Raw genomic sequence first — 26834 nt, forward strand, 5'->3', positions numbered from 1 at the left:
TTGTACTGGCCATGGCAATAAGCGCATCTTTTACAAATCAAGTAATTATATCTAAACATAGTTAACCTTAAAAAAAGTTTGTTCGATTGTGTTAAGTGAAGATGAATTTTTTTCAGATTTTATGATATGTCTTATTTCAAGCACAAATTTGGAGTTTTCGTATAAATAAACATATTGCATACAGTATTTTATGCATATATAGTTAAATCTTCAGGCGTATTAATCTCCATCTCACTTTATATTGTCGTATATATGTCATATCTTACATTTATTTTTCCTTCAAGTATAATGCGTCCAAAATACCCGGAAGTGTGTCTTCCAGCGTTTCCAGAACAAGTAATAATGAAGTTCCTCCCAGCAAGTATCTGTTCTGGAACAATAATCTGTGGCGTGGATGAGTTGGCTGAAATGTAATACAATTCACATAAATATGTATGTTGCGAAATTGCCATAGGTTATAAATCTGTCGCAACATTATTATTTTGTAGTTAGTGGTAAATGTTGTGTTTAATTTATTGGCCTTTAACAGAATCGCCACAAAGGTTGCAGATCGCTTTGCAAATAAGAATAATGGTGCAATGGACATGATATATGAATTTGGGAGTTTAAACTTCACTGCATTCATTCTGGGAACAGGTTTTAAATCATATACAGGCGGTTTGCGTATGTGTTCTACCTCGTAGTCGAATTTCTGTGTTAGTACCCTTAACATCGACGTTGTCACCAACAACCAGTACGCCAAAATATATGCCTTCATCGGAGCAGTTAACAGGGTTTAGGTTCACATCAATATCCAATCCGTCGCTCCGAAGAATAAAGCTAGTACGGCCTTGATTATAAGATGTGTTCCGCACTACCCCTGTTTGGTTGGAAATGTTGAACACAGACACTGGTTCGTTCACAGTACCGGTCATGATACGTACGATCTGCCAGTTAGGATACTGGGTCACGCTACAGCTTATTTTACGTTCTTCCCCAATAGTAAATACGTAATCTGATTTCGAAAACGCTATCGAACCTGAAATAGTTGTAATTGACAGTGATGATACGACTACGTGATATTGTAAGTTGACTTTAAACCATATGATTTAACATTGTACCGTTACAGAAAGTTATTTTAATCTGACTCAATCTTTAAAAGAATGAAGTAATATTACCAATAAAATAATGTCAGCCTACGATGTAAAGCTGTAGATATTGGAATCGTAATGTTTCATTGGCATCCTTCATGTGTGATTGGGGGTTAAAATATAGGATTCGTACAAAATAAGTCAACTCTGTGTATGTTGATCTATGTTACACACTGTATGAATATTTACAGAGTTTAGAAGGTCACGGTTAAGCTTTTGGTAAGAGTTTGCATAACCATAGTTTTCATATTATGAAAATAGGTCGAAATATAACACTTGGCGATGCCAAGAATTTTAATACAGACCTTCATTTAGGGCCATAAAATAATTACACATTATGGGATACTGATATAACAAAAAAATAACATCACAAAACAAAACGCTAATTACCTGGAATACTGCAATTGGGCGTCCCAACCCATGATCCGTTCGCAGCACAAATGACAGATGTGGCTGAATCAGCGGTGTGTGCAAGTCCCGCAGCGCACGTGACTTCACGCGAGCTATTGAATGTAGTTGTTCCATTTGTGAGTGTAAATTTGCGATTATTACCTTCGTCATATTTGCCACAATCTACTGGGGTACATGTTATATTTGAACTCCATGACCCATTACGTAAACACGTGATGATGCTATCCCCATCGGGTTCGTAGCCTGTGGTACAATTCATGGAAACAGATGTTCCTATTTCTGACTTTGATGAATTTAGTACACCGTTATCAGGTAAAGGCAACTTTGGACAATGCGTGAGGTTGCAGGACGGAATATCTGTCCAGTTGCCGTTTGATTGGCACGTCAGTTGTGAAGATCCAACCACTGCATAGTTGTCAAAACATGCGACGGTTGCATTGGAATAGTCTTGATTGAAGGATATGTTTGCGTGTTCAATTATAATTGGGTTACAAGCAGCTTTCGTACAGGTTGGTATTTGCGTCCAGTTGCCGTCTGCTTGACATCGCACAACTGCATTTCCTACCAACGTGTACCCCATCAAACATGTAATATTTATGTTATCACCATAGAAATACACAGATGCGTTCTTTTGTTCTGCATACGGCGGAGCAACAAACGTAGTACACTCTTTTCTTACACATGCAACATACCTAGACCATGTTCCATTGGCGGCACAGACAATTTGTCCCGAGTCGTTATTTGCTAGCTTAAATCCTTCAATACCAGCAACCCTCACAGACGAGTTAAACGTTGTATTGTATGACCCATGAATCGTGCAATTATCAGGTACAGTGTAATTTCCGCAGTCAACCATTTGACATGTGCCATGCTGACTCCAGTTTCCAGTTGCTAGACAAGTCGACGTATTGCTACCAATCAGATTGTAGCCTTCGGTGCAGCCTACAAGTACCACTGAATCAACAAATGTACTCGACCCGTTAATTATGCCATTAGGGAGAACTTTAAACTCTCCACAGTTGATACGTGTACATGTAGGAAGTGCAGTCCAAGTTCCGTTTGCTAAGCATTTGACTATCCCGTCGTTTTCTGAGACAAACCCTTTTGTACAATTGACGATTACACCATCCCCGAAATAATATTTCTGTGATGTAGAATTCAATATAGTTGCATTTGCTGGAACTTGAAACATACCACATTCATTTCTAACGCATGCAACATAGCCAGACCATAAACCATTTGCATCGCACACAACTTCTCCTGTGCTGTTTTTCGATATAACATAACCATTAATACCATTGACAGTTATAGTTGAATTAAAGGTCGTAGCATATGATTTGCTTACGTTACAATTATTCGGAACAGTATAATTGTAACAATCAACAATTTCACATCGGCCATGGCGACTCCAGTTTCCAGTCGTTTCGCATGTTGATCTATTGCTTCCAACGAATTTAAACCCTTCATCGCATTCCAACGTTACGTTAGAACCCCAAGTTGTGTTACCGACGTTAGCAAAACCATTGTCTGGATCTTGCAAAACACCACAGTCGATCGGTTTACATTGGGGAATTGGTGTCCAGCTTGAATTCGGCAAGCATGTTATACGGTCAGATCCTTGCAACGAATAGCCCAATTTACATTCGATGATCAACGTTATTCCAACGACGAGGCCAGAAGTAGTGGTATTAAGTAAGATTGAATGGTTTGGTGTCGAAAACATTTCGCAAACTTTTGACACACAATCAACATACCCAATCCAGCTTCCGTTGGAAGAACATGTTAATGTATTGCTGCTGTTGGTAGCCAGCGTGAACCGTTCTGTACAATTGAACATAACAGTTGCATTAACTTTTGTGCCATCATTTGCTACAACCGTACTGTGTTCTGGCATACTGAAGTTTCCACAGTCCCGTGGTTCACAAGTGCCGGATTGATTCCACCCACCGTCAACAGCGCATTCAAGGTAAGCACGTCCATTCAACTGAAACCCGTCGCCACACGTCAGGTAAGCTCGTGCACCTAGCAACGTTGACGTATAATTTAATGTTCCATATGGGGGGTCACTGGGATTACTACAGTTAACGGGTACGCATCTGGGGGCTTCCGTCCAATTTCCGTCATCCTGGCAAAAGACAATAGCGGGACCATTTAAATTGAACCCTTGAATGCAGCTTATACTGGCGTTTGTGGATGTTTGATACAAGACAGTTGCATTAGGTATGTTGAGCCCTGAACACTGAATACAGCTAGGAGACGGAGACCACGTGCCGTCTTCACCGCATATGACTTCCGTGTTTCCCACTTGGTTGAAACTATCGTTGCACGTCACATTTATCGTCTGCTTGTATACCCGTCCAAATAAAACTTGGTTACCAATTGTGCTATTAGCTGGTGCAGTGAAATTAGGACACGGTCGCGGTTCACATTTAATAATTGGCAACCAGGTTCCGTTAGCGCTGCAGTATACTGTCACCGCAGTCTTATTGTTGCTCAGATAGCCGGGATTACATGTAATGTTAATGATTTCCCCAAAGGTTAAGTTGTCAGTACGGGTATTTTCAATTAAACTGGCATAGGCAGGATAATCATACGCAACACATCTCTTTGGAATACATAATTCAGCAAAGGACCATGACTTATTTGCTAAACATGTTACTAAGCCACCACCTTCATAACCCTCAATGCATGATAAAGATATATTTGTGCCATAAGGGAAGGTCGAGTTTTCTGTAATTGGCTGGCCAGGAATTGAATTGTTAGGAAATTTAAATACTTGACATTGCACAGGCTCACAAGAAGAACTGTGCGACCATGATCTGTTTGCTTGACAAATCATTGACGATATATTACCGTTAAGTTCATACCCGGTTTGACATGAATACATAACCGTTGCCCCGTAAGTCCTATTTGTAAGACTTGAATTCGCTGTAGAATAAGGAGGGACTGACATAGCTGGACACTGAACAGGCAGACATTCTAATCCTCTTGACCACGTTTTATTTGCCTGACAAACCACGGACGAATCATTCCCGGCCATCTCATAGCCAGGTTGACAGGTGTATGCAATCACTTCTCCAAATGTACGGTTCAAACGAGATCCATTAAAAATTGAATTCAATGGTAGGAAAAACTCCGGACATCGAATAGGTCGACATTCGGACCCTTGTGACCAGGTTTCGTTTGCTTGACATCTGACGCTTGATTCATTTCCGGTCATTTCGAAACCGGCTTGACACGTGTAAGATATGACATCCCCAAACGTACGGTTAATTCGAGATTCATTCGATGTTGAGTTCTGAAGTAGAAGAAACTCCGGACACTTTACACGCAGGCAATCGGAGCCTTTTGTCCAGGTTTTATTTTCCAGACACTTTACGGTAGAATCATTCCCATTTAGTTCAAATCCTTCTATACATGTGTATGATACCGATTCCCCTAGAGTACGGTTAGTGAAAATATCGTTTGACGTAGTATTTGTTGGAAGTTGAAACGGGATACACTGAATAGGACGACATTGAAATCCCTGTGACCAGGTTTTATTTGCCTGACATTTAACGCTTGGTTCATTCTCGGTTATTTCAAAGCCGACTTGGCACGTGTAAGATATCACATCTCCAAACGTACGGTTAATTCGAGACTCATTCGATGTTGAGTTCGGTAGTAGAACAAACTCCGGGCATCGAACAATCTGACATCCCGACCCTTGTGTCCATGTCTTATTTGCCTGACATTTAACGCTTGATTCATTTCCGACCATTTCAAATCCGACTTGACAAGAGTAAAATAGCATATCCCCAAATGTCTTGTTAACACGAGATTCAAGTGATGTCGAGTTAGGTGGGAGATTAAACTCCGGACAAATAACACGCACACAAATAGAGCCATTCGTCCAGGTTTTATTTTCCTGACACTTAACGGTCGATGCATTGCCATTTAGTTCAAATCCTTCTATACATTTGTATGATACCGATTCTCCTAGCGTGCGGTTTGTAAGAATATCGCTAGATGTAGTATTTGGTGGAAGTTGAAAGGTTATGCACTGAACATGACGACACTCAGACCCTTTTGACCAGGTTTTATTTGCCTGACATTTAACGATTGATTCAGTGCCAGCCAATTCAAAACCGATATTACATGTGTATGAAATCACATCTCCAAACGTACGGTTTATACGTGATTCACCCGATGTCGCATTTGATGGTAAGGAAAATTCCGAACACTTTACTGGCACACACTCGGAGCCTTTCGTCCAGGTTTTATTTGTCTGACACTTTACGGTAGATTCATTTCCATTTAGTTCAAATCCTTCTATACATGTGTATGATACCGATTCTCCTAGCGTTCGGTTAGTGAGGGTATCTTTTGATGTTGCATTCGGTGAAAGGTCAAAGGCGACACACTTAAAAATACGACACTCAGACCCGTGTGACCATGTTTTATTTGCCTGACATTTAACACTTGATTCATTTCCGGGCATTTCAAACCCGTCTTGACACGTGTACGATAGCACATCTCCAAACGTTCGGTTAATTCGAGGCTCATTCGATGTTGTGTTCGGTGGTAGAACAAACTCCTGGCATCGAACAATCTGACATTCAGACCCTTTTGTCCAGGTTTTATTTGCCTGACATTGGACGCTGGATTGATTTCCGGCCATTTCAAAACCGACTTTACACGTGTAAGATATCACATCCCCAAATGTCTTGTTCACACGAGATTCAAGTGATGTGGTGTTTGATGGGAGATTAAACTCCGGACAATATACGCGCAGGCAATCGGAGCCTTTCGTCCAGCTTTTATTTGCCTGACACTTTACGGTAGATTCATTTCCATTTAGTTCAAATCCTTCTACGCATGAGTATGATACCGATTCTCCTAGCGTTCGGTTAGTGAGGGTATCTTTTGAAGTTGTATTCGGTGGAAGGTCAAAGGCGACACACATAGTAGGTCGACATAGAGACCCTTGTGACCAGGTTTTGTTTGCATGACATTTAACACTTGAGTCAGTTCCGGTCATTTCAAAGCCGTCTTGACACGTGTAAGATATCACATCCCCAAACGTACGGTTAATTCGAGACTCATTCGATGTTGTGTTCGGTGGTAGAACAAACTCCGGACATCGAACAATCTGACATCCCGACCCTTGTGTCCATGTTTTATTTGCCTGACATTTAACGCTTGATTCCTTTCCGGTCATTTCAAAACCGTCTTGACACGTGTAAGATACCATATCTCCAAACGTACGGTTAATTCGAGACTCATTCGATGTTGTGTTCGGTGGTAGAACAAACTCCGGGCATCGAACAATCTGACATTCAGACCATTGTGTCCAGGTTTTATTTGCCTGACATTGAACGCTCGATTCATTTCCGGTCCTTTCAAAGCCGACTTGACACGTGTAAGATACCACATCTCCAAACGTTCGGTTAATTCGAGACTCATTCGATGTTGTGTTCGGTGGTAGAACAAACTCCTGGCATCGAACAATCTGACATTCAGACCCTTTTGTCCAGGTTTTATTTGCCTGACATTCGACGCTGGATTGATTTCCGGCCATTTCAAAACCGACTTTACACTTGTAAGATATCACATTCCCAAATGTCTTGTTCACACGAGATTCAAGCGATGTCGTGTTAGGTGGTAGATTAAACTCCGGACACATAACAGGGTTGCATCGCGGTAATTCACCCCACGACCCATGTTGTGAACATGTTAATGTAGCGTGGGTTTTATTAGCCTCAATCTCAAATCCGTTTTCACATGTGATGTTAAGATGGTCGCCGAATGAGGAGTTTTTGTGTCTCGCGGCTGCGTTTACAATTTTGGGTGCGCCACCACAATTAACTGCAATAGATAATTTGGTAAATCATAATGTTTTGCAATTTTTAAAATGTCATCACACATTTATTTCGCTTCAAAAATTTCCGAACAATCCTTTTATTACCTTTACACTCCTTTTTTTATTTTAGGAGTGGTTTATGAAATAAATGCATATCAAGTTTACAATAACATCAAGCTGAACTTCTTCAAAAATCCTCTTTGGCGATTAAGGGTTTATAAAGAATAGTTGAACTCACATTGCACAAAAAAACATTATATCACTTACTTGGTTCACAAGCGTTTGACGTCGCGTTGTAGTATTTGTCGTTTGAGCATGCGCAAACGTTGGACAAGCACCTTGCCAATAACGTCATACAACGGTCGTTTGACTTACAGGTCCCGTTAAACGAAATTTCTGCAGCAACATAAAATTTTAGAAATAGTCTGTATTTTTTTCTCTTGGGGAAAATAAAATAAGAATGTATTTGGAGCGGAATTAGTTTACAAATAATTTTAGTTATACGAGAATATAAACTGTTTATGAAACGTAGAATGAAGCGTGAATATTGGATATACCGATATACCTACACATGATTTATGAATATTTAAAAAGTAAAGTAAAATAATATTTAAATGCAATTATTGAAGAGCTTTCAAGTTCTTGATTCCTTTCAAACATTGTATAGATAGACAATAACTACTTAGTACTTTAAAATCGTCTGCAAACATAAATATATATAAAATCCCAATCAGGATAAATTTGTTTTTATGTGCGTAGGATTTCTCTATCAATTACAATCCTTTCTCTCAAAATAATTATACGTAAAAATACATCACTAACGATTAGGTATGGTATTATCTTGCGTGTTGACAACGCTGACTTGCAACACCACCACTGAGGTCGCGTTGATCTCAAACCTTCCAAGGGTCACGATGACCTGTTGCTCCTGGGTGGGGGCGAGTCCAAGGGCGACCTTGACCTCTGTGTCGGATAAAACCGCTTGCTTCGTTGACATTTTTAAGAACAACGAGAAGTAAACAATGACACTTCCTTTACTGAAAAAGATATAAAACATTATTTGACATTCGATTTGCATTTCGTCGACGGAGTAGTTTATACCGCTTAACCACACCATAGTATCATATTTATATTTATATTGAAATAAAACTGGTTTTCCGTGAAACCTGCATACCGATGTCAAAATGTGATATTTTATAAATCTGTTATCGTAAAAATGTCACATAAATGTAGTTTACATAGCATCGTCGTATTGATTATATAGCGATTTATGGTAATGTGTAGCCTTTCTAACAAATTATACTGACACCGGTTTAGGCACATGATAACTTATCCTTGCCGCCACTTTCAAATACACCAGATTTACGCTGACGATCGGACGCCTTTGTTTGGTTCTTACGTTGTACGCAGTAATAAATATGTATATCTGCAGATCATAACATTATTATCTTAGTCTGCAATCATTATAGTCCACGAAACAACCAAGTTTGTTGCTTGTCATTAACCCAAGAATGGCTGGCAAGTTCGGCGACACGTGAGAAATTTTCATGTAATAGGGGTATTCAACTACGACCCGAATCCCCACGATTGTTCCATATTTCCAATATTTTGAGGTCGGTGACATTCAAAGCTCAATCGGGAACGTCCTAACTCATTCGTAGCTAGTCGTGGGCCAGTCGTAAGTGATTCCTGCAACTCGTGAGCTCCCGAAAAATCGTGGCCAGATTTTAAACGTGTTTAAAATTTGGCCAGGACCTCCCAAGACTGAATTTAATCGCAGTTGACTCGTAACAGCGTCTAGTGCGTTCTTGGGCGTCGTTATGGACTCGTAGGTAATTCGTGACTCAATCGGGGAATCGGTGATCACGTGATCTGTCTACGAATCAGCTACGACTTTGTCAAGACTCTCACGAGTTAACCCCGAGTGAGTTGCGAGCCCGCTAAGATTCTCGCGATTTAGATCAAGACTCTCACGAGTTCACCCCGAGTGAGTTGCGAGCCCGCTAAGATTCTCGCGATTTAGATCAATATCAATAGATAGTGGCGCCTAATTTATGGGTGCGTTCGGTGAGGTCCTAGCTTAGTCGTAACCGATCTTCATCGTTCGTAGTACAGTCGCAGTAGATTCTTACACATCGTAGTGAAGCCGCGACCCAATTCGCAAGACTTCAACCGAACCCCACGATTCTTCGTAACTCAATCGTACCAGTGTCGTAACTGAATCGTAGACTGACACGAGTCTTCCCGATTCAATTAATTTGATAAATCGTGGGCTTGGTTTCGTAGTGGAATAGGGCCATAACGCAAGCAACTGATATCTCATAGGTTGAATTTAATTGTGTGGATTATAACAAGCGTACTATTGCTGACCTTAGGTTCGATATGTCACAACCAACCAACGTCTGTTGAGATAATCCTCTAACGGCATTGACTTCTAACTGCAACGAAACAGTTTACATACATATTAGTTGTTAGAAAATAATTATTTTTCAGAAATATATTTCAATGGGCCATTAACTACAATGTGACAAAGGATAAGGTAAACTGCAAACTTACTTCATCACAAAATTCGCGTTCAAACTTAAGAGATTCATCCGAGTTTGGGTCTTCATAAGCCGCCTCGTATTTGGATATGATCGTCAGTGAGAGGTCGAATATGCGATGTACGTCACTTCCGCTTCCACCTCAAACATTTAAGGATTTTAAAAGTGACCGATCGTTTAATACTTAAACATTTACAGAAAAAAAAACTTAAAGAAAGTACAACTCCTTATTATAGTTTTTATGTTCGTGTATATGCCATTAGCAGAGTTACACAAGTTTTGAAGTGCAAACTAATATAACCGACTTTTGCTGTTACCCCAAATTGTAAGCATAAGGAATAACACATATTAAAATAAACACGTTTTAAATACAAAACATTATTAAAGAATACTGTCTTAAGAGGTATTAATACGACCCTCCAACACTGGACCCTCCACGCTGCCCCATATATATTTAACAATAGCTCTCGGAGATCGTTTAAATGAGCTCTCCGAAGAGCTTTACGACTCGTCGCCTGTCCGTTTAGCGCAGAGGTTGGTATGAGCGCTTCTTTCTAAGGCGGCCGGGGTTTAAATCCCCGCTCGCGGCGCATGAGCATCAAATTCGAAGTCACTATACCGGACAGATGTGTTTTTTTTTCCAATACTCCGCCCCCCCCCCCCCTCCCCCTGCACAAGACCACATAAACCGTGAATATTTTTTGGCGATTAAGGGTTTATAAAGAATAGTTGAACTCACATTGCACAAAAAAACATTATATCACTTACTTGGTTCACAAGCGTTTGACGTCGCGTTGTAGTATTTGTCGTTTGAGCATGCGCAAACGTTGGACAAGCACCTTGCCAATAACGTCATACAACGGTCGTTTGACTTACAGGTCCCGTTAAACGAAATTTCTGCAGCAACATAAAATTTTAGAAATAGTCTGTATTTTTTTCTCTTGGGGAAAATAAAATAAGAATGTATTTGGAGCGGAATTAGTTTACAAATAATTTTAGTTATACGAGAATATAAACTGTTTATGAAACGTTGAATGAAGCGTGAATATTGGATATACCGATATACCTACACATGATTTATGAATATTTAAAAAGTAAAGTAAAATAATATTTAAATGCAATTATTGAAGAGCTTTCAAGTTCTTGATTCCTTTCAAACATTGTATAGATAGACAATAACTACTTAGTACTTTAAAATCGTCTGCAAACATAAATATATATAAAATCCCAATCAGGATAAATTTGTTTTTATGTGCGTAGGATTTCTCTATCAATTACAATCCTTTCTCTCAAAATAATTATACGTAAAAATACATCACTAACGATTAGGTATGGTATTATCTTGCGTGTTGACAACGCTGACTTGCAACACCACCACTGAAGTCGCGTTGATCTCAAACCTTCCAAGGGTCACGATGACCTGTTGCTCCTGGGTGGGGGCGAGTCCAAGGGCGACCTTGACCTCTGTGTCGGATAAAACCGCTTGCTTCGTTGACATTTTTAAGAACAACGAGAAGTAAACAATGACACTTCCTTTACTGAAAAAGATATAAAACATTATTTGACATTCGATTTGCATTTCGTCGACGGAGTAGTTTATACCGCTAAACCACACCATAGTATCATATTTATATTTATATTGAAATAAAACTTGTTTTTCTGTGAAACCTGCATACCGATGTCAAAATGTGATATTTTATAAATCTGTTATCGTAAAAATGTCACATAAATGTAGTTTACATAGCATCGTCGTATTGATTATATAGCGATTTATGGTAATGTGTAGCCTTTCTAACAAATTATACTAACACCGGTTTAGGCACATGATAACTTATCCTTGCCGCCACTTTCAAATACACCAGATTTACGCTGACGATCGGACGCCTTTGTTTGGTTCTTACGTTGTACGCAGTAATAAATATGTATATCTGCAGATCATTACATTATTATCTTAGTCTGCAATCATTATAGTCCACGAAACAACCAAGTTTGTTGCTTGTCATTAACCCAAGAATGGCTGGCAAGTTCGGCGACACGTGAGAAATTTTCATGTAATAGGGGTATTCAACTACGACCCGATTCCCCACGATTGTTCCATATTTCCAATATTTTGAGGTCGGTGACATTCAAAGCTCAATCGGGAAGGTCCTAACTCATTCGTAGCTAGTCGTGGGCCAGTCGTAAGTGATTCCTGCAACTCGTGAGCTCCCGAAAAATCGTGGCCAGATTTTAAGCGTGTTTAAAATTTGGCCAGGACCTCCAAGACTGAATTTAATCGCAGTTGACTCGTAACAGCGTCTAGTGCGTTCTTGGGCGTCGTTATGGACTCGTAGGTAATTCGTGACTCAATCGGGGAATCGGTGATCACGTGATCTGTCTACGAATCAGCTACGACTTTGTCAAGACTCTCACGAGTTAACCCCGAGTGAGTTGCGAGCCCGCTAAGATTCTCGCGATTTAGATCAAGACTCTCACGAGTTCACCCCGAGTGAGTTGCGAGCCCGCTAAGATTCTCGCGATTTAGATCAATATCAATAGATAGTGGCGCCTAATTTATGGGTGCGTTCGGTGAGGTCCTAGCTTAGTCGTAACCGATCTTCATCGTTCGTAGTACAGTCGCAGTAGATTCTTACACATCGTAGTGAAGCCGCGACCCAATTCGCAAGACTTCAACCGAACCCCACGATTCTTTGTAACTCAATCGTACCAGTGTCGTAACTGAATCGTAGACTGACACGAGTCTTCCCGATTCAATTAATTTGATAAATCGTGGGCTTGGTTTCGTAGTGAAATAGGGCCATAACGCAAGCAACTGATATCTCATAGGTTGAATTTAATTGTGTGGATTATAACAAGCGTACTATTGCTGACCTTAGGTTCGATATGTCACAACCAACCAACGTCTGTTGAGATAATCCTCTAACGGCATTGACTTCTAACTGCAACGAAACAGTTTACATACATATTAGTTGTTAGAAAATAATTATTTTTCAGAAATATATTTCAATGGGCCATTAACTACAATGTGACAAAGGATAAGGTAAACTGCAAACTTACTTCATCACAAAATTCGCGTTCAAACTTAAGAGATTCATCCGAGTTTGGGTCTTCATAAGCCGCCTCGTAGTTGGATATGATCGTCAGTGAGAGGTCGAATTTGCGATGTACGTCACTTCCGCTTCCACCTCAAACATTTAAGGATTTTAAAAGTGACCGATCGTTTAATACTTAAACATTTACAGAAAAAAAACTTAAAGAAAGTACAACTCCTTATTATAGTTTTTATGTTCGTGTATATGCCATTAGCAGAGTTACACAAGTTTTGAAGTGCAAACTAATATAATCGACTTTTGCTGTTACCCCAAATTGTAAGCATAAGGAATAACACATATTAAAATAAACACGTTTTAAATACAAAACATTATTAAAGAATACTGTCTTAAGAGGTATTAATACGACCCTCCAACACTGGACCCTCCACGCTGCCCCATATATATTTAACAATAGCTCTCGGAGATCGTTTAAATGAGCTCTCCGAAGAGCTTTACGACTCGTCGCCTGTCCGTTTAGCGCAGAGGTTGGTATGAGCGCTTCTTTCTAAGGCGGCCGGGGTTTAAATCCCCGCTCGCGGCGCATGAGCATCAAATTCGAAGTCACTATACCGGACAGATGTGGGTTTTTTTTTTCGAATACTCCGCCCCCCCCCCCCCCTCCCCCTGCACAAGACCACATAAACCGTGAATATTTTTTCAGTAAAAACTAAAAGTATTAAAATTTAGATTTGTATTAAAATTTGTCCAAATGTTCATCAAGTGGGAATGCTGCGACACACTCCCGGTCCACACGTTATGCAACATAAGGACCGTTGAAATAATGAAACTTTTCTGAAACACACACCTAAATTACGAGGCATAAAAGAAACGGTCCTCTAAGGCGCTATTTACAAAAATCACATGGGAACTAAATGACGGACTAAGAAAAAAAGTGGGAGGTGACGTACTGCTGTTTGAGAGGACGACGGCTGGGACAATCGCCCCTATCAGCATTACTATAGCAACCACCACAACTATCGCCACGATTCGACGCTTCCGTGTTTTACTCGACATGATCGTGACGTCAGTGCCGCTAGTACCGCTACTGCTGCTTGCGTCATCACTGGTTTCGTCATCGTAGGTTTTCCATGATCGAGTGACAGACGAATGGGTGATTGACTCTCGGGTCCTCCATCTAGGTTTCATCTGCAGTCAAAAAAAATTATTTGAGCCGCGCTCTGTGAAAACCGTGTTTAATCAGGTGCATAAAGTGACCGCATCGGCTAATCAGGGACATAAAGCGCCCGCATATGCTAAACAGGGACATAAAGTGTCCGAACAGGCTAATCAGCACACCGTGCAATCGACTTACGCATCGTCAACGGTTCATCCATCGGCTGCGGAAGCGTATACATGTCGGGTAAAAGCGGAGTGTAAGTATTTCCCTATTCTTTATATTTTACGTATTGAATTGAGCAGATTTGCGTGTGTTCTTTGAGAGCCTAAGTAAGAATGACTTTGTGAACGTTATCCTTACCTTCCTAGCTGCTTACTTATAAAGAAATCCGTTAAAATGCGGGCAAAAATCAAACAAAATTCACCACTCTCTCTGTCAAACTCTAACTACACATGATTTAGACCAAAGATAAATATGAACAACATTTTATTGAAATATTTAATCATTTCTCTTCGGTTATTCCAAATTACAGCATCCCACATGAACACACAACATTTTTATCAACGTTTAAATTCGAGTGGGGTTGGAAAAACGGCTCAAGACAACGGCCGCGGCTACTTATTAGATGGTCATGACATCGGCTGCGAAAATAAAATTATGCTCAAGCCATCGGCTGCGGCAATGAAAATTGGCATGATTTGGACGTTACTCATTGACCATATTCGATAGAACTATCATATATTTTGATCACAAAAACAGTTTTAAGATTTTCATTCGTATTTTGAAATAAAATTGGATGGGTGAGTGGATTTCGTTTTAAATAAGTCATACTTTGACAGTATTGAAACAAGTCATTTACACGCAATATATCGAAGTAATGAAAACTTCGAACATAAATGTTCATTCCCTTCACAAATTTGAGATACAAGGTTTTTCTTAATTGAAAAGCATGAATGAATTTACAAACTTAAAGACAGCTACATGAATGTTGACAGTAATGTTGGAATTTCCTACTGGAGAGCTTTCAGAATCGTTTGTCACCTCTAGTTATAACTAGTCAGAAGTGTACTTCTTATAAATCGGGTTACTCGAATATCTTTTTTATCGAAATAATTTGTGTGGTTTATGAACTTCGACATTTCGAGATTCCACTGTACTTAGAAGTAAATTGTCAAATGTGTTTGGCATGCGTTGTACTATATGATTTCCTTCTATCCTTTTGTTAGAATAGCGATAATTATGGCAAAACTCTTATTACGTGCTAACTTTCGATATATACACAATGTATCGGTTGCGGCTTTCTTTCAAGATTATACTATTTGGAATTTAAGGACCAGGGATAATTCATATGTGATTTGTCGCTGTACGACTTAAAATATTTGAAACTGTATAGAACTCACACATTCAAATAAATTTACAAGTTAAACGTTTAATTATAACGCAGATACGGAATCCGGTTAGTGCCATCTATAATTTAGCCCTTCTTTCATCAAGGGCGACATACGACACACGAAGCGATACACGATATTTTGCGCGACACTCGAAGCGACTCACGATATTATGCGCGATACTCAAAGCGACACAATAAATTTTGCGCGAAACACAAAGCGACAAACATTATTTTGCGCGATACGCGAAGCGACGCGCGAGAATGTACCACGAAATATCACCCTTGTTTAAGTAGCACAAAAGGCGACATATCGCGGCAAATATCGCGGTAAATATCGCGTGTCGCTTTCAGTATCGCGCAAAATATCGTGTCTCGCGTTCAAAGGGCGACACACGATATGTTGCGCGACACACGAAGCGACACGCGATATTTTGCGCGATACTCAAAGCGACACAGGATATTTCGCGAAATACACGTAGCGACGCGCGATAATGAACCACGAAATATCGCCCTTGTGTAGGACACACGATATTGTAATATGTAAAAAGGCGATATATCGTGGTAAATATCGCGTGTCGTTCCGTGTATCGCGCAAAATATCGTGTATCGCTTCTTGTGTAGAGCAAAATATCGTGTGTCGCTTTGAGTATCGCGCAAAATTTCGTGTGTCGCTTCGTGCATCGCGTGACATGTCGTGTGCCGCCCTTTGAACGCGAGACACGATATTTTGCTAGGTTCTCAAAGCGACACACACTATTTTGCGCGACTCACGAATCGACACACGATATGTTGCCGTATACTCAAAGCGACACACGATATTTTGAGAAATACACGAAGCGACGCGCGATAATGTACCACGAAATATCGCCCTTGTGTTGGTAGCCCAAAAGGCGATATATCGTGGTAAATATCGCGTTTCGCTTCGTGTATGGCGCAAAATATCGTGTGTCGCTTCGTGTGTCGAGCACAATATTGCGTGTCGCTTTGAGTATCGCGCAAAATAATATGTGTCGTTTAGTGTATCGCGCAACATATCGTGTGTCGCCCTTTGAACGCGAGACACGATATTTTGCGCGATACTCAAAGCGACACACGATATTTTGCGCCATACACGAAGCGACACACGATATTTTGCGCGATACGCAACGCGACACGCGATATTTACCGCGATATTTACCGCGATATGTCGCCTTTTGGTCTACCTACACAAGGGCGATATTTCGTGGTACATTCTCGCGCGTCGCTTCGTGTATCGCGCAAAATATTGTTTGTCGCTTTGTGTGTCGCGCAAAATTTATTGTGTCGCTTTGAGTATCGCGCATAATATCGTGAGTCGCTTCGTGTGTCGCGCAACATATCGTGTGTCGCCCTTTGAACGCGAGACACGATATTTTGCGCGATACTCAAAGCGACACACGATATTTTGCGCCATACACGAAGCGACACACGATATTTTGCGCGATACGCAAAGCGACACGCGATATTTACCGCGATATTTACCGCGATATGTCGCCTTTTGGTCTACCTACACAAGGGCGATATTTCGTGGTACATTCTTGCGCGTCGCTTCGTGTATCGCGCAAAATATTGTTTGTCGCTTTGTGTGTCGCGCAAAATTTATTGTGTCGCTTTGAGTATCGCGCATAATATCGTGAGTCGCTTCGTGTGTCGCGCAACATATCGTGTGTCGCCCTTTGAACGCGAGACACGATATTTTGCGCGATACTCAAAGCGACACGCGATATTTTGCGCCATACACGAAGCGACTCACGATATTTTGCGCGATACTCAAAGCGACACGCGATATTTACCGCGATATTTGCCGCGATATGTCGCCTTTTGGGCTACTTACACAAGGGCGATATTTCGTGGTACATTCTCGCGCGTCGCTTCGTGTATCGCGCAAATTAATGTTTATCGCTTTGTGTTTCGCGCAAAATGTATTGTGTCGCTTTGAGTATCGCGCATAATATCGTGAATCGCTTCGAGTGTCGTGCAAAATATCGTGTATCGCTTCGTGTGTCGTATGTCGCCCTTGATGAAAGAAGGGCTAAATTATAGATGGCACAATCCGGATTCCGTATCTGCGTTATAATTCAACGTTCAACTAGTTAATTTATTTGAATGTGTGAGTTCTATACAGTTTCAACTATTTTCAGTCGTACAGCGACAAATCACATATGAATTATCCCTGGTCCTTAAATTCCAAATAGTATAATTTTGAAAGAAAGCCGCAACCGATACATTGTGTATATATCGAAAGTAAGCACGTAATAAGAGTTTTGCCATAGTTATCGCTATTCTAACAAAAGAATAGAAGGAAATTATTTAGTACAACGCATGCCAAACACATTTGACAATCTACTTCGAAGTACAGTGGAATCTCGAAATGTCGAAGTTCATAAACCACACAAATTATTTCGATATAAAAGATATTCGAGTAACCCGATTTATAAGAATTACACTTCTGACTAGTTATAACTAGAGGTGACAAACGATTCTGAAAGCACTCCAGTAGGAAATTCCAACATTACTGTCAACATTCATGTAGCTGTCTTTAAGTTGGTAAATTCATTCATGCGTTTTAATTAAGAAAAACCTTGTATCTCAAAATTGAGAAGGGAATGAACATTTATGTTCGAAGTTTCCATTACTTCGATAATATATATTGCGTATAAATGACTTGTTTAAATACTGTCAAAGTATGACTTATTTAAAACGAAATCCACTCACCCATCCCATTTTATTTCAAAATACAAATGAAAATCTTAAAACTGTTTTTGTGATCAAAATATATGATAGTTCTATCGAATATGGTTAATGAGTAACGTCCAAATCTCATCATGCCAATTTTCATTGCCGCAGCCGATGGCTTGAGCATAATTTTATTTTCGCAGCCGATGTCATGACCATCTAATAAGTAGCCGCGGCCGTTGTCTTGAGCCGTTTTTCCAACCCCACTCGAATTTAAATCTTGATAAAATTGTTGTGTGTTCATGTGGGATGCTGTAATTTGGAATAACCGAAGAGAAATGATTAAGTATTTTAATAAAATGTTGTTCATATTTATCTTTGGTCTAGATCAGGTGTAATTAGAGTTTGACAGAGAGAGAACGGTGAATTGTGTGTGATTTTTGACCAGATTCTAACGGATTTCTTTAAAAGTAAGCAGCTAGGAAGGTAAGGATTACGTTCACAAAGTCATTTTACTAAGGCTCTTAAAGAACACACGCAAATCTGCTCAAGTCAATACGTAAAATAAAAAATAGGGAAATACTTACACTTCGCTTTTACCCGACATGTGTACAGTACCGCAGCCGATGGATGTACCGCAGACGCTGCGTTAGTTGATTACACGGTGTCATCAGGGACATAAAGTGTCCGCACAGGCTTATCAGGGACAACACTTTCCGACTTAACTGGACTTTTGCTAAGAGGAATCTTAGAAGAAACGAAAAATACCATAAAAGCGGATAGTATTGTCCCTTATAAGCCTATGCGGACCGGATGCATTAAATGTATTACACCCCGTTTTCACAGAGCGTACCCCAAAAAGGTTTATCCTAGTAGAAACAAGATTTAAGCATATCAATGTTTGAAAATAAAAACGGTTTATAAAAATTTTAAAAAGCAATCGAACAAAATGTTAGAAAAAAATCATTATTCAAATTGAAGTATTTGTTAAGGCACTTATAGGCTTACGTCTTAAATTTGTTAAACTACTTTGAGCTCGTTCTAAAATGACATATCAAGCGTAAACGATAAGTAATTTACATTGTACATGCAGGAGAAGGTTCGCAAATTAAACTAGTTTCTAAAGAATCATGGTCTCTTTAGGATTTAAATCTTATCATGCATTGTGCACATTAAATGGCAATATTTCTTTCAGAACATGAAATTAATGGTTGCAACCTTACACTGTCGAAATAACAAATAGCATGGTCGCATTTGGGGGTCTAATGTCGTTTCCGATTACGTAGTGGCATTGTTCGTCCTTGTTTAAGCGTTCAACAAGTATATTCAAGCTAGCATGAAATAGGTGACAGGTGAAACACTCCCATATTCAAAAGCCGGATACGTTATTGTAATTACTAGCAATTCATGCACATTTTATATGTTTTTTCACGTATTAATGGTCTCTTTCAAATAAACACTCCCTTACTTGGAAATAATATTTTGATTTTCTTTGTTAAAGCATAGGTAAGTTAGGATTTCGAAGCAAAACACTTTAAAAACAATTAGAGACAAAACACCTTTATTCAAATAGAAAATGCGCTCAAGCGGTAATAGAAACTAGATACTATTTCTTTGTTAACATTTAAAACTATTTTTCTAATACATGTACAAATATACTTCACTAAAATATGTTAAAATACTGCATAAATGATAAACAAGAAGAGCCGGTCCGATTCTTTTGATAAACAATAGTGTAACTACGAAAGCCTATTAGTACCACTTAAAATTAAAAAAGGTCGAAGCCGTAATAACCCGAAAAAGGCATTACTACGCAAATAAACACGTAATAACGCAAACAAACGCATTAAAACACCAATAAAGACGTTCGAACGCTAAAAATGGCTTTATAACGCCAAACTTATAAACGTACAAACGCTAAACGGCGTAATAACGCTAAAAATGGCATTCTTACGCTAAAAAAAGGCGAAATAATGCCAATCAAAAAGACGTAAAAACGCTCAAAAATGTGTTATAACGCAACTAAAAGGCGTACAAACGCAATTAAAGGCGTTATAACGCAGACTAAAGGGCGTACACTTGCTAAAAAATGCGTAATAACGCCAAACGTAAAGGCGTACACACGCTAAATAGGCGTAATAACGCTAAAAAGGCGTACATACGCTAAAACACCCGATACGACTCGAGTTAGTCTGTTCAACAGGGCTTAGGTTAACGGAGTTAGCCTGTACGGACAGGCAGTGGTATTACCATCATACCATTTGGTATGGGGTTAGCCTGTAGATAACCTGGATAAAAGATCTATAAATAAATAGTTTATTTATAGATAACGAAGGAAAAGGGATTAGGTCACGGTATCTCGATCTCTCGATTATTTATTGAAAATAATAAAGAAAAACGCCCTTTTAGGTCTTGAACTTCATAAATATATGAAATATGGAATGCAAGTATTTTTTTATTCAAGGAATTTAGAACATTTTAAGATTGAATATAATAAATGCTAAAGTGAATCCATCTTGTTACCGCGTGGTTTATTTGTAATACCTGTGTACAATAGATTCATAATATTGAAAAACACTATGCATTTGTTAATACATGTAGTTAAATTATATTTAAGTATGCAATAGCAAAAATAATAACAAACAAAAAGTATGAACGTAATTTTTTTTAATTATTTACACATCTATTTATCTAATTATTAATTAATTCATTCATTTATCCTTCCATCCGTCCGTCAGTTCGTCAATCCGTTTGTTTGTTCGTTTGTGCGTTCGTGCGTTTGTTTATTGTTTGTTGGTTGGTTGGTTCGTTCGTTCTTTGGTTCGTTCCTCGGATAGTTCGTTTGTTTGTTTGTTCTTTTGTTATTTCGTTCTTTTTTGGTTTGTTCTTTGGTTAATTCTTTTTTTCGTTTAGTCGTTCGTTCGTTCGTTCGATCATTCATTCGTTCGTTCGTTTATGCATTTATACATTCATTTATGTATTTATGGTTTAAACATTTTTGTTTTGTTTTTTGTTTTTATTTAATTATTTATTCGTTCATTCATTCATTCATTACTCTTTCCATCCCTTCGTCCGTCCGTGTATTTTTCCGTTGCTTTGTGCGTTCATGCGTTTGTGCATTGGTTCGTTCGTTTGTTCATGAGTTCGTTCGTTTGTTTTTCCATCCATCTATCCATCCATCCATCGATCGATCCAACCTTCCTTCCTTCCTTCCATCCTTCCATCCTTCCTTCCATCCTTCCTTCCTTCCTTCCTTCCTTCCTTCCTTCCTTCCTTCCTTCCTTCCTTCCTTCCTTCCTTCCTTCCTTTCTTCCTTCCTTCTTCTTCCTTCCTTCCTTCCTTCCTTCCTTCCTTCCTTCCTTCCTTCCTTCCTTCCTTCCTTCCTTCCTTCCTTCCTTCCTTCCTTCCTTCCTTCCTTCCTTCCTTCCTTCCTTCCTTCCTTCCTTCCTTCCTTCCTTCCTTCCTTCCCTCCCTCCCTCCCTCCCTCCCTCCCTCCCTCCCTGACTCCCTCCCTCACTGACTCCCTCCCTCCCTCCGTCCCTCCCTCCGTCAATGCCTCCGTCCCTCCCTCCGTCCTCCCTCCGTTCCTCCCTCCGTCCCTCCCTCCCTCCGTCCCTCCCTCCCTCCGTCCCTCCCTCCCACTCACACACCCTCCCTCCCTCCATTCCTTACTTCCTTCCTCCTTCCTCCTCCTCCCTCCCTCCCTCCCTCTCTCCCTCCCTCCCTCCCTCCCTCCCTTCCATCCATCCATCCAGCCAGCCAGCCATTTATTCATTCATTCATTTTTTGATGTATTTAATAATTTATTTACTTATTTTGTGTTCAACCTTTTAGCTTTTTCTAGTTAATTAAATGTATTAATTTTTTTTTAAATATATTGTTGTAACAAACATACAAAATAAAATTAAATTATAAAAAAACGTTCTAAATTGAAATAGTGTAAATTACTAAAATTAAATAGAAATAACATCGGTGAAGTACCATGGGTGCTTTTTACAGTTTAATACAAGTTTAAACTCTCACAGACGAGAAAACGTTCAAGGCACGTTATTAAATAACTTAATAATTTAAGCGCAAAGTTGGTTTCTATCACAGCACATACTACATTTGAAATAAACATTCGCTTGCAAGACATCTAATTGGACAGATGCAATTATATACCTTTATAAAATACGATTTTAAGCCTCAACTTATCTGTTGACTTTTAAGTAAGATAGCATATGCCTCCATAGGATGCTTATTAGTTGTTTTAGTATTTACTTAATTGTATGTGTCGTCCTCAGTTGTCTCCAGGTGTCTAGAAAATCACTTCTTTGATGTCACCTATACTCTTCAATTAACAAGTCAACGGCGCTATTTTCAGACGATTTTTTATTTCAAAATTGGATACCATATTATTTTGGCCATGCTTTCTAAACAAACATGTTTCAACAATAAAACAGCGGAAGTCTACACTGTGTATTAGCAACCTGCTGTGGTGATCCCTTTCTTATCTATTTGAGCGTAAAGTAATCTGATATAGATCAGACATCGGCCGGCTATTAGTCTGACTTAAATTGGTTGTGATCCCTAAATCTTATCCATTTGAGCGTCAAGTTCATTCATATAGATCAGACATCGACCAGCTCCGTTATATATTAGTCTAACTTAAATTTTCTGTCGTAAAGTACAGGTTAGATTGTCCAATTAAGAAACGCAAGTAGTCATACATGTGTGATTATAATGTGTGGAAAGACAACTGCGTCTAAATGAAATACTTAAATACCATATAGTTCAATTTTTGAGAACAGACGTATGCTACATACATAATATGCCATATGACTGATATTAGGATGCATATAACAGTGCTTAATGTAGTTCAAGTTATATGTACGCACACAAGTGTTTAGTTTGATTACACTTTTGCATTCATTTACTTGATACTTCCTATATGGTTTTATTTCCCGTCAAATACTTGAATTAAGTGTTTAAAAATGCATGGGAAATATGATATGCCCTTTTTATGATTTATAAATTATATCAGCAAGACTTCAAACTGTCATACGTAAATATACAATAAATAAACAAAGAAAGAGTCAAATAAATAACCTGTGGCATTTGTTTTCGCAGTCTCGTATTGTTAAGCAATAGAAATTACAGTTATCACCATTATTAAAAGCGGCTTTATCGCATTTAGGGTCCAATAAACAGGACAATATAGCATGACACACCGACATCAATCACCCTGTCGGCATGAGATGTCATAAAGTACCCAAGGCAGCCTTCCTCCTGCTATGTGACGATATCACCAATCGATTTTTGTAACTTCATTCAACATGCATTTTGTTTTAACGTGGCAGCATTAACATAATATGCATTTAATATAATACAGTACAAATAATACAAAATATATAAAAAAAAATGAAATAAAAAATAAAAAAATAAAAAAATGATGATAATGATGATGATGATAATGATGATGATGTTGTTGTTGTTGTTGTTGTTGTTGTTGTTGTTGTTGATGATGATGATGATGATGATGATGATGATGATGATGATGATGATGATGATGATGCATGATGATGATGACTGATGATGATGATGACTGATGATGGCTCGCATCGCTCGCTGACAGACTGAGTGACTGAGTGACTGACTGACTGACTGATTGGCTGGCTGACTGACTGACTGACTGACCTGACTGACTGACTGACTGACTGACTGACTGACTGACTGACTGACTGACTGACTGACTGACTGACTGACTGACTGACTGACTGACTGACTGACTGACTGACTGACTGACTGACTGACTGACTGACTGACTGACTGACTGACCTGACTGACTGACTGACTGACCTGACTGAAAGAAGTACGAACGAACCAATAAACCAATGAACAAGCCCACGTACACACAAACGCAATGAATAGATAAATAGATAGAAAATAAATAAATAGATGAATGAATAAATAAAGAAAGAAAGAAAGAAAAAAAGAAAGAAAGAAAGAAAGAAAGAAAGAAAGAAAGAAAGAAAGAAAGAAAGAAAGAAAGAAAAAGAAAGAAAGAAAGAAAGAAAGAAAGAAATGAACAAATGAATAAACGCATGAATGAACGCATGAATGAATAAATAAATAAATAAATACAAAAATGCATAAAGAAAATACATTAATACATAAATAAATACATTAATACATAAATAAATGATTGAATGAAACCCTGTTCTGTTTACAATAATTTGATTATTATTTTTGGTATTTCATACAAAATATAGATTTATATCCAATATTTCCATTCTTTATTGGTTTAAGACCTAAAAAGGCGTTTTTCTTCATTATTTTCAATAAATAATCGAGAGATCGAGATACCGTGACCTAATACCTTTTCCTTCGTTATCTATAAATAAACTATTTATTTATAGATCTTTTATCCAGGTTATCTACAGGCTAACCCCATACCAAATGGTATGATGGTAATACCATTGCCTGTCCGTACAGGCTAACTCCGTTAACCTAAGGCCTGTTGAACAGACTAACTCGAGTCGTATCGGGTGGCTAAAAAGGGCGTAGTAACGCCAATTCCAAAGGCGTGCAAACGTTAAAAAAAGGAGTAATAACGCCAAACTTAAAGACGTACAAACGCTTAAAAGGCGTAATAACGCCAATTTCAAAGGCGTGCAAGCGCTAAAAAAGGCGTTATAACGCCGTTTGTACTATATAAAGTGATGGCTTCTTTGAAGACATTCAAACCAAAGTGTTATGAGTACATTTGATTTTATTGGATCTGAAAAGACAAGTTCATTATTTCTGGAAATTGTCCCTGAAGGCAAGAATAGGAAACCGACATCCGTACGGAATCCTCTAATTGTCATCACCTATGAATTGATTGGTTATACACGGAATATTCGATAGTGTGACGATGTTGCTATTGTAACCATCCACACCGGAAGGCGACAGTACGATGTCGATTACACGTAAGAATGACGATGATAACGCAAAAGTAAGATAATGAAAACGCAATATCACGGCAATACGATGATGATAACACGACAGTACGATAATGAAAACGCGAAACGACATTATGATGGTACAAATGCGACAGTAAGATGGTGACAACACGAAGTTATATCGTATTATCGTGATCGTACCGTCGTAGTTTCGCGTTTTCGTTATGGCAATCGAGCTACCATTATTGTGATTGCGCGTTTGCATCGTAGTAATATCGAGTATTGCGTTAAAGACCAACCCGTTCATAGACAATATCCATATCAGGATTGCGTACATTTGTCCGTTTGAAGTTTAACAACAATTAAATCTTTGTAATCAATTTAGTTATTTAGAAACGTACAGTTGAAACTCAAATTTTTGAAATCATATACGCAAAATATCTTTTTTTTTTCAAAGTTATTTCTTGTTCAACATAACCAGAGATAACCCATTTTCAGTTAAAATACAATTTGAAGTTATGTCGCTCGTAATACGATACGTAATGCTGCTAGAGCAAGGAAACTGTATAAACATATATTAACCAGCATGTACACTTGCTCGTTTGGAAATGTTGGTTCATTTGTACATGTATGTAGGCACAGTTATGGTACATATTTAGCAAAGCGGATTGTAAAACTGTGTACCACGTAACTCGAAAAGTAGCTTTGTTAGAAGGATGATACTTAACAAACCCATTTTCAGCATGTAAATATGTGCTCTATAGTATGCTGATGCATTTAACAAAACAATGGACACTTGTTTGCAAAAAAATCAAAACAAACAAAAACAACTTAATAGCATTAAGGACTTTTGTCGCGTATAAAACACTACTTGAGTAACTGCTAGCTCGATTATACTTCTCTTATATTAATATTAATCACCCTGTGTTGTGTGCAAAAATAATTTTCCTAATTCGATTAGTGTTCAATGCTCCTGCTGCATTAATTATCGCTAATCATCTACGTCAAACGTGATGTTACGCCCATTTAAAGAAACACTATTTATATTTCTAAATCACTCATCCAGGAACATAGCTATAATACGACATATTTATACATTTCAAAGATATCATATTATTAAAAACATTTGAATTAATTAACAGTGGACAAAAAAGAAAGATTCGTCATAGAACATAAAGTGTTTTTTTCACGTCACACTATTTAGTTTCACATATCGTTGTAAACGATTTAATCATAAACAAATTAGTTGTCGTAAACGTACATCTGGAGACTTTTCTAACTCAAAACTTTTTAGACTTGAATATCTCAGTCATGGGTAAAAAATATATTCAAACGTGTACATGTGATCATTTGACTTCATTTGACATACATAGGATTCCATACAAATGTCATTTGCCTATTCTTGCTTTCAATGACAATTTCCAGAAAGACTGAAATTGTCTTTTCAAATCCAATAAACTAAACTGTGTTCATAATGTTTTGGTTCGAATTAATGTCTTCAAATAAGTCATCACTTTATATGGTACAAAAGGCGTTATTACGTTTTAAGGTTTGTACGCCTTTGAAATTGGCGTTTTTACGCCTTTATAGCGTTTGTACGCCTTTTAAGCGTTATTGCGCCTTTATAGCGTTTGTACGCTTTTAAGTTTGGCGTTATTTCGCATTTTTTAGCGTTTGTACGCCTCTAACATT

The 26834-nt window shown here is 38.6% G+C and overlaps 1 protein-coding gene across 1 annotated transcript in view; it reads right to left on the reverse strand.

The window, feature by feature from the left end:
* Positions 1–26834, reverse strand: part of LOC127835741 (sushi, von Willebrand factor type A, EGF and pentraxin domain-containing protein 1-like) — a 29915-nt gene that overhangs the window by 1494 nt on the left and 1587 nt on the right. Inside the window, exons 2-9 of the mRNA XM_052362178.1 lie at positions 12798–12865; positions 11327–11464; positions 8206–8420; positions 6543–7388; positions 4338–4469; positions 1521–3908; positions 677–1018; positions 267–403 (exon numbers count right to left, since the gene is read on the reverse strand). Of these exons, the coding sequence (XP_052218138.1) occupies positions 267–403; positions 677–1018; positions 1521–3908; positions 4338–4469; positions 6543–7388; positions 8206–8420; positions 11327–11464; positions 12798–12865 (4266 nt within the window). The remainder of the gene's footprint in view (positions 1–266; positions 404–676; positions 1019–1520; positions 3909–4337; positions 4470–6542; positions 7389–8205; positions 8421–11326; positions 11465–12797; positions 12866–26834) is intronic.

This window comes from Dreissena polymorpha, chromosome 6, assembly GCF_020536995.1.
Source record: "Dreissena polymorpha isolate Duluth1 chromosome 6, UMN_Dpol_1.0, whole genome shotgun sequence".
NCBI classification, from domain to species: Eukaryota; Metazoa; Mollusca; class Bivalvia; order Myida; family Dreissenidae; genus Dreissena; species Dreissena polymorpha.